Source organism: Pongo abelii, chromosome 4, assembly GCF_028885655.2.
Source record: "Pongo abelii isolate AG06213 chromosome 4, NHGRI_mPonAbe1-v2.0_pri, whole genome shotgun sequence".
NCBI classification, from domain to species: Eukaryota; Metazoa; Chordata; class Mammalia; order Primates; family Hominidae; genus Pongo; species Pongo abelii.
In genome coordinates this window covers 165,822,166-165,831,228 of record NC_071989.2, presented here as the reverse complement: position 1 = coordinate 165,831,228, position 9,063 = coordinate 165,822,166, and the positions used below count along the sequence as shown (strand labels likewise).

General features: G+C 43.8%; 1 protein-coding gene across 3 annotated transcripts; it reads left to right on the top strand.

Annotated features, from left to right (window-relative positions):
• The first annotated feature begins 253 nt into the window (after positions 1-253).
• On the top strand, positions 254-7,817 carry MED7 (mediator complex subunit 7). Of its 3 annotated transcripts, none has more exons than XM_009241228.4 (2): positions 254-913; positions 4,268-7,817. In XM_009241228.4, exon 2 carries the CDS (start codon positions 4,285-4,287, stop codon positions 4,984-4,986), a length of 702 nt encoding a protein of 233 aa, XP_009239503.1. In that variant the 5' UTR covers positions 254-913; positions 4,268-4,284; the 3' UTR covers positions 4,987-7,817. The 3 variants fall into 3 exon arrangements, with proteins under 3 accessions (XP_009239503.1, XP_063580409.1, XP_054412116.1); XM_063724339.1 differs by having other exon boundaries at positions 908-1,183; XM_054556141.2 differs by having other exon boundaries at positions 908-1,270.
• The last annotated feature ends 1,246 nt before the right edge of the window (positions 7,818-9,063 follow it).

The window sequence follows — 9,063 nt, the reverse complement described above, 5'->3', positions numbered from 1 at the left end:
CAACGTAGATGGATTTCTTCAGGAAATAAATTGATACGTGCGGGGGAATTAAAATGGGGGAGTCCGGGCGTGTTGGTTCACGCCTACAATCCCAGCACTTTGGGTGGCCGAGGCAAGCGGATCACTTGAGGTCAAGAGCTCGAGATGAGCCTCGCCAACATGGTGAAACCCTGTCTCTACCAAAAACACAAAAAAAGAAAAAAAAATAGCTGTAACCCCAACTACTCGGGAGGCTGAGGCAGGAGAATCGCTTGAATCCCGGAGACTGAGGTTGCAGCGAGCCGAAATCGCGCCACTGCAGTCCAGCCTGGGCCAAAGAGACTCCGTCTCAAAGAAAAAAACAACAAAAAAACCCTGCATGTCTATATTTTCCAATTTGTATGTAAGACGTCTTAATTGTACGCGTTAAATTAAAAAAGAAAGGACAAAACGAATGGAACTACCAGCAGCGACTAAGTCAGTAAAACAGTGGTTATGGGGAAGGGGGTGGAATATACGCAGGCGCAATAGCAAGCGTTTCTTTTGGAGGTTATTTTCGTAAATTTCTAAATTCACGGAAGTCTTACAAGAGCATGTTAAACATTAAAACATAAGATTGTTTCTGGTCAATAAGGGGTCTATAAAAAATAAAGCAATAAGGTATCTTGTTTAATTTTATGCCTTAATTAAAAAAGAAACAAAGAAACGGAACCCGCAGCTACGACTTTTAAAAGTCAGTAATGGGGGATGGGAGGAGTCAAATATACGTAGGCGCAACAGCGAGGGATCGGTCTGAGGCGGATCTAGAATTTCGTTAAAGGACAGCTCCTACAGCCAATCAAGGACAGAGTCGGTGGCTTCCTCCAGGAGGAGACCGGAAGTTGGTTTCGGCCGCAGAGGGGAAGGCGGCTACCAGTGTAAAGCCGGAGCTGAGGTGAGTGGGCGGCAACGGTTTGGGGCCGCCGCCTGTGTGCGTTTTTTTCTTCCGGACCCCGCAGCTTCCTCTGTGCTGGGCTGGGAACTGGGGAGGCATGGCTGAGTTCGGCCTCCGAAGGCGCTCTCTCGTCTTTCTCTCCCGAGTCTCTCGGAGAGTGCGGTGTCTCCGAGAGCGCGGAGGCCTCGGGGTGGACAGCCTCGAGGAGGGGGCTCTAAGCGCGGCAGTCTCAGGGCTTCCTCCGTGTTGGGACGCCGAGCCGGAGTGGAGGTTGGGAGACCCGGCGTGTAGTGCCCGCGCCGCTGTTTTTCTAAGCTGTGTGGCCTTGGGCGAGTCATTTGCTCTCTCCGGCTCTTTGTAAGATGAGAGTAGCCCTCCCTGCCCTTCCTTCTTCTGGGAGCAGTTGTGAAACAGCTGAGATATGGGGGCAGGCGAGGGCGGTAGATCCCAAGCGTAATCGTCAGGTCCATCTGGAGAGGTTTTAAAAGCGACATTCTAGGGCCCATTCACAGTAGACAGAATGAATCAAATCTCTGGGGCTGGGACCCTGGAATGTCTATCGTCTTCTGGTGAAGCTCCTTCTCCCCCAGTAGAACAAACACTGGATGTTGGATCTTGAGTTAAGAACCAGCTATGCTGCTTGGCTCTGGTTTTGTTAAAATAAGACCTCCATCACCTTTGAAAAGTTCCATCTAGAGAGACAGTAGAGAAAGAAATATAATTTTTGTGAGATGCAAGTTCTTATTGTACAGTTAGATGTTTCACGGCTTAGGGATATAAGAGAGCTTGCCCTTTGGAGCTAAAGGGACCTGGGATAAGAATTCCTGTTGTGCCATTTATTAACCTTTTGATCTGGGGCAACACTTCCTTCATTGAGACTTCGGATCCTCACTTCTAAAATGAAATTGATAATAGAACTTAATTCGTGGGACGTGTGGTGGCTCACGCCTGTAATCCCAGCACTTTGGGAGGCCGAGGTGGGCGGATCACTTGAGGTCAGGAGTTCCAGACCAGCCTGGCCAACATGGTGAAAACCTGTCTTTACCAAGAAATACAAAAATTAGCTGGGTGTGGTGGTGCGCACCTGTAGTCCCCAGCTACTCAGGAGGCTCAGGCAGGAGAACCCCTTGAACCCGGGAGGCAGAGGTTGCAGTGAGCCGTGATCGTACCACTGCACTCCAGCCTGGGAGACAGATTGAGCCCTTGTCTCAAAAAACAAAACAAACAAAAAAACCCCCAAAAGCCTTAATTCATAGAATTATTAGTGAAGATTATGTTACAGAGGCCATAAAAAATGGTACCTGTCATGTAGTTGGCCTTAGGAAAATGGCAGCCGCAATACAGGAATGCACATCGTGTAGGAAAGTACAGAGCAGCACTCCTCACCTAAAAAGGTTTGAGTGGGATGAAACGTGAGCTGTCAAAAATTGTATTTTCGGCCGGGCGCGGTGGCTCACGCCTGTAATTCCAGCACTTTGGGAGGTCGAGGCAGGTGGAGCACGAGGTCAGGAGATCGAGACCATCCTGGCTAACACGGTGAAATCTCGTCTCTACCGAAAATAGAAAACATTAGCCGGGCGCCTGTAGTCCCAGCTACTCAGCAGAGAATGGCGTGAACCCGGGAGTCCGAACTTGCAGTGAGCCGAGACCGCGCCACTGCACTCCAACCTGGGTGACAGAGCGAGACACTGTCTCAGGGAAAAAAAAAAAAAATGTATTTTGAAGTACCAGATCACTGTTAATTCCTTGATTTTGGTAATTGTGCTTTGGGTAGAAGAAAACATTCTTGTCACGAGAAAACACACTGAAGTATTCAGGGGTAAAGGAATGAGAAACCAATAAAGCAAATGAAGGAAAATGTTAACATTTGGAGAATCTGAGTGAAGAATACGAAGTGTTCTTTGTATATTCATGCACTTTTTCTGTAATCTGAATTTATGTTAAAAGTTTTAAAATGTTGTCTGGGTGTGGTGGCTCACGCCTGTAATCCCAGCACTTTGGGAGGCCAAGGCAGGAGGATTGCTTGAGCTCAGGAGTTCGAAACAAGCCTGAGTAACATGGCAAAACTCTGTCTGTACAAAATATACAAAAATTAGCCAGGCTTAGTGACATATGCCTGTAGTCCCAGCTGCTTGGGAGGTTGAGGTGGGAGGATCGCTTGAGCCTAGGAGGTCGAGGCTGCATCATCCTATGCACCACTGTGTCATAGTGGAAACTCAGGGCTGTGCCACAGCTGCCCTCAGTACCTCACGAATTCTAAGTATAATATTGCTTCTAGTAGAATACTTGCCCCACCTGATGTTAGAGTGTGTTATATCTTGAAACTCTGATAACACCAATCTAAAGGAGCACTTAAGAATCTTCTCATTGGATGGTATACCTAGGCTTAAGGTAGAGTAAGTAGAGGTTATTATGGCCATAGAAGATACTGAGTTTGAACTTGGGGTTTGACATTTCTGTGATAGTTGTAGAGAAGTTAATGTGTCCATACAGGCCAGGCGCGGTGGCTCATGCCTGTATCCCAGCACTTTGGGAGGCCAAGGCGGGCGGATCACCTGAGGTGGGGAGTAAAGAGACCAACCTGGCCAACATGGCAAAATCCCGTCTCTGCTGAAAATACAAAAATTAGCCAGACATGGTGGTGCATGCCTGTAATCCCATCTACTTGGGAGGCTGAGGCAGGAGAATTGCTTGAGCCCAGGAGGTGGAGGTTGCAGTGAGCTGAGATCTGAGATTGCACCACTGCACTCCAGCCTGGACATCAGAGCAAGACTCCATCTCTAACAAACAAAAGTTAATGTGTCTGTATAAAATTGCATAGTATGCTGTGACAAAAAGGGTATGGAACTGAATCATCATTTCATTCAGGAACTTTGGATAATACCATGTGTTTAGGATTTAGCAATGTTAATTTTGCCAAAGTGTTTATGAAAGATACAAGTAAGTGTTTGCTCTTGGAAATAAATCTGTAACATAAAGCAAAAGTGATTGTGATATGAGATTGGGAGACAACCTGCGTAGTTTGGTTATGGAGGAGTAGAGAAATGGGGCATAAGTGGTGAGGGGCATGGAGTCCAGAAGATTTTCTTTAGAGATGAGAAGATGCTACATATTTTTTAATGCTGATGAAATTATTAGAGAATGGAAAATATGTGAATGGTTGAGAATATAATGCCTACTTAGAAAAGATGGCAAACTTTCCCTATCATAAATGTTAGTTTTAGAAACCAAGGAGATCATCTTGTCTTGGGCCCCAAACTGCTGGAAGAAAAGGAAGAAAATATTCCATCTGTAGTTATGAAATGTAACAGGTTTGTGTTGTGGCTCTAATAAACCTTTGGTCTGTGTCCATAGGTTCTTAATAGTCCACAATGGGTGAACCACAGCAAGTGAGTGCACTTCCACCACCTCCAATGCAATATATCAAGGAATATACGGATGAAAATATTCAAGAAGGCTTAGCTCCCAAGCCTCCCCCTCCAATAAAAGACAGTTACATGATGTTTGGCAATCAGTTCCAATGTGATGATCTTATCATCCGCCCTTTGGAAAGTCAGGGCATCGAACGGCTTCATCCTATGCAGTTTGATCACAAGAAAGAACTGAGAAAACTTAATATGTCTATCCTCATTAATTTCTTGGACCTTTTAGATATTTTAATAAGGAGCCCTGGGAGTATAAAACGAGAAGAGAAACTAGAAGATCTTAAGCTGCTTTTTGTACACGTGCATCATCTTATAAATGAATACCGACCCCACCAAGCAAGAGAGACCTTGAGAGTCATGATGGAGGTCCAGAAACGTCAACGGCTTGAAACAGCTGAGAGGTTTCAAAAGCACCTGGAACGAGTAATTGAAATGATTCAGAATTGCTTGGCTTCTTTGCCTGATGATTTGCCTCATTCAGAAGCAGGAATGAGAGTAAAAACTGAACCAATGGATGCTGATGATAGCAACAATTGTACTGGACAGAATGAACATCAAAGAGAAAATTCAGGTCATAGGAGAGATCAGATTATAGAGAAAGATGCTGCCTTGTGTGTCTTAATTGATGAGATGAATGAAAGACCATGAAAGATGTTTCTCTTTTTTTCCTTTTGATAATAGCATCATATATTAGTTCATTTTCTTTTGGACAGTCTTAAGAGAGGTTTCACTAAAAATGTAAACAGCTTTAATCTTGACTCCAGCTTTTTCAATTATGAGATGTCATAGGCAGTAATTTTGCTGTATAACAAGCATAGACAAATGAGTACCCCTGCACTAAGAATAATCACTTTAAAAAGCAAAGTGTTAGCTGCTGTTGTATGGGACATTCCTCTGTTTTGGAGTTGCAGTAAAACTTTGATGATAACCTCAATAATAGCAAAGTTTTCGTCTTTGAAAAGGGGATTTAGCATTTGCTTTAAGAATGATAGATAAATGGATATCAAGCGCTATAAATGTAAAACTATGAAATCTTTAGACTTAGTCCATTAAAAATTTTGCTTAAGCTCCAAAAAGTAGCATAACATGTTGATAGAGAGGAGCCCAGTAGAGTTATAAAATAGAAACTTCATTTTTTCCTCATGACTGCTTCTGTAAACCCACTATCTCAGTGTTTTCTCCCTATCCTGAATGGACTCTTGCAGAAAAGTCCCATAAATTGTTTTTTTTTCCCCAGTCACTCAGGTAATAAGTCCTTTGGTCACTTTAAGTTACAGGCATTAATTTTAGTAATTAAGATGTCTATGTCATTAGCTACACATTTTCTTTAAAGCTAAGCTCAGACTTTTAAGTCCACAATGGGAAAGGGGTTTGGTGGCAGAGACTGCTAGGTGTCTACCAAAGATTCTTGCTCTTTGAAGATACGTTGTCAAGATGTGGCAACCCAGCCAGGGACATTTCCCTACTCCCAGCATCTCTGTGAGAATGAGAACATACGACTAAGTTGTAGGCGGTGAAATGTGGGCATAGGAATCCAGGCTTGCCCCATAAACATTTCTTGCATGATCCTCCATTCTCTTCTCCCAGCTGCTGGTTGGATGGTCATATCCAGGATAAGTTTGGAAGCCATCGAAGATGGCAGAGATTGTCAGTCTGGTTCTTTTAATGACCGTGAGGACTAAGTCTTCCTTTCAGTAACTCCACTCTGCCCCTAGCTAATTGGACTTTATGTGAGCACTTTCTTCTCTTCTTCCCCCGACTGTCCATCCGCTCTTCCACCAAGGTGTTAGTGGAGAGTTGACCTTGTGTCTGAGGATCTCTGCCTGCCGTTTTCTTCATGTAGGCCAGTGGTTCTTAAAGTGTGTGGTCCTGGACCAGCAGCATTGGTATCACTTGGGGACTTACTAGAAATAAAAGTTTTAGTATAATCCATATGTTCAGAAAAATGAAAAATAAATGAAGGTTCTCTGGCTCCATCCCAGACCTTTTGAACCAGAAACTTCTGGGTGTAGGTCCCAGCAAGCTGTATTTTAAGAAGCCTATGTGATTATGATACATGCTCAAGATTAAGAACCATTGAGGCTGGGTGCAGTGGCTCACTCCTGTAATCCCAGCACTTCGGGAGGCTGAGGCGGGTGGATCACCTGAGGTCAGGAGTTCCAGACCAGCCTGACCAACATGGGGAAATCCCATCTCTACTAAGATACAAAATTAGCTGGGCTTGGTGGCGCATACCTGTAATCCCAGCTACTTGGGAGGCTGAGGCAGGAGAATCACTTGAACCTGGGAGGCAGAGGTTGTGGTGAGCTGAGATTGCGCCATTGCACTCCAGCCTGGGCAACAAGAGCGAAACTCCATCTCAAAAACAAAAACAAAAAACCATTGAGAGGCAATGCCTTTCCCCAGATGTCTACTTTTTTATTTCTTCCTTAGCCATGGTTTCTAGCATAGGGATTTGCTCCATTAAACTTTCATTGGTCCTAGAGCTAGCAAAATTCACATTAAAATGATTACAGGGTGCCGAGCACAGTGGCTCATGCCTGTAATCCCAGCACTTTGGGAGGCTGAGGTGGGTGGATTGCTTGAGGTCAGGAGTTTGATACCAGCCTGGCCAACATGGCAAAACCCTGTCTCTACTAAAAATACAAAAATTAGCTGGGCATAGTGGCAGGCTCCTGTAATCCCAGCTACTCAGGAGGCTGAGGCACGAGAATTGCTTGAACCCAGGGGGTGGAGGTTGCAGTGAGCCGAGATCGTGCCACAGCACTCCAGCCTGGGCGACAGCGAAACTCTGTCTAAAATATATATATATATATGTGTGTGTGTGTGTATGTATGTATATATATATGACTACAGGTCAGTTCTCTCTGAAATGTGCATGCTGTGCTTTCACAGATCCAGGGACTGTAAGTTATCCCTAGGTAGACACTTCTTTATCATATAGGCAGTTGGTTGGCTAGTCTCAACTTCTGTTTTTTTCTGGTACGTAATGTATTTGGTATAGACCTTTGGGCCTCAGAGACTCCAGGGGACATAGTTCAGGCTCTCAAGCTTAAATTGAAGTGGGGAGCATCCCCTTGTGAGGGAGAAAGGTGGAAATTGCTTAGCACTTGAACAACTCTCCAAAGAAAATTCTCTTTCTTTGACTCTGAGAACCTCGAGGAAGGTGTTGGGCTGAGGTGCAAAACCAGTTTTTGGCTACTTTGAAAATCTTTGCATGTAAAAAACAGAATCACGTAAGAGCCACAACACTACTTATATATGAACGTGTGTGTGTTGGGGAGAGGGGCATTGAGGGATTAAAATGCCACCGGGTAGCCAGGCACAGTGGCTCATGCCTGTAATCCCAGCACTTTGGGAGGCTGAGGTAGGAGGATGGTTTTAGGTCAGGAGTTTGAGACTAGCCTAGGCAACATAGCGAGACCGTGTCTCTACAACAAATTAGAAAAAAAAAAAAATGCCGTTGGGGAGGATCTGATCTTGCAGGTCTGTGAGAGGACCTGACATAAATTCCTAAAGGGTTCTGGTATGAACTCTTGCTATTAGAGTGGAATGAAAAAAAAGCTCTAGTGGCCTGATGGTTGTCACAAGTTTAAAAGCTTATATAAGGTCTTTTTAATCTTGTGTTAAAATATATATCTACACACCTGCTTATAATGAATATTCTTGAAAGATTGATTCATTGAAGTGAAATATCTGGAAGGATCACCTTTTTAAGCAGCTTTTGAAATGACTAATGCCCAGGCCCCACACTGCAGAGATTCTGATTTCATTTTTTGGACTGGGGTACTAGCATTGGTTTTAAGAAATCAGAAGATGATTCTCTTGTGCAGTGGTTACAGAATGTTGCATTAATCAGTGCTCTGTTACTGCTGACAAAAACCCTACTTGAACTAATTTAAGCAAAAAGATGAATTTATATAAAGGATATGGAGTATGGGCTGGGTGCGGTGGCTCACACTTATAATCCTAGCGCTTTGGGAGGCTGATGTGAGAGGATCACTTGAGCTCACGAGTTTGAGACCAATGGGGGCAACATAGTGAGACCTTCTCTCTCTCACAATTTAATTAAAAAAAGAAAGGATATGGGGTATCTTGATTGAAGGATAAGTTGAATATATAAACCATGAGGAGGACAGAAAGTGTCTGGATGAAGTTTTGAGTTAGTAGCCGTGGAGACCATCCTTCCTGTTAGCTTCATTCTCTTTACAGATGAACTTCTTTAATGATGTAGGTGGAGAACATGGCGGCTGACAGTTCCCAAGGGTTAAGTATTTCTATGTTTACCACTGTCTGGGAGTTCCCTCTCAAATGCAAACTTAAAAAAAATGAGGGGAGGTTAATTAACGAGCTAGACATGAGGAATTAAGGGTTGTATACTTGATTCCAACTGGGCAAATCAACTGGGACTTGGATCCCATAAGAATTTCACAGTCGCCGCTATGTCTGTGTATGGAAGAGTCAGTCTGTCTCTCAGAGGAAGGAAGCAGTGCTGAGCTAACGATAACGAGATATCCACTACAAATTAGGCACATGTGAACTTAATATAAATAACACAAATAAACGGGATGTACAAATTTGTATTTCCTTTATGAGAGTAGTTTTTCCCCAGCTATTCATTTATTCATGATATTCATTTGATGAATAATTACTGTGGTCCCCACTATGCCTGATACTAGTTTAAGTGTTGGATGTATGGGAAGGGCGAAGGAAAATGTAAGAAAG

What these genes read in the sequence shown, in the direction of transcription:
- MED7 (XM_009241228.4), top strand. Translation starts at nt 4,285, where the DNA reads ATGGGTGAACCACAGCAAGTGAGTGCACTTCCACCACCTCCAATGCAA.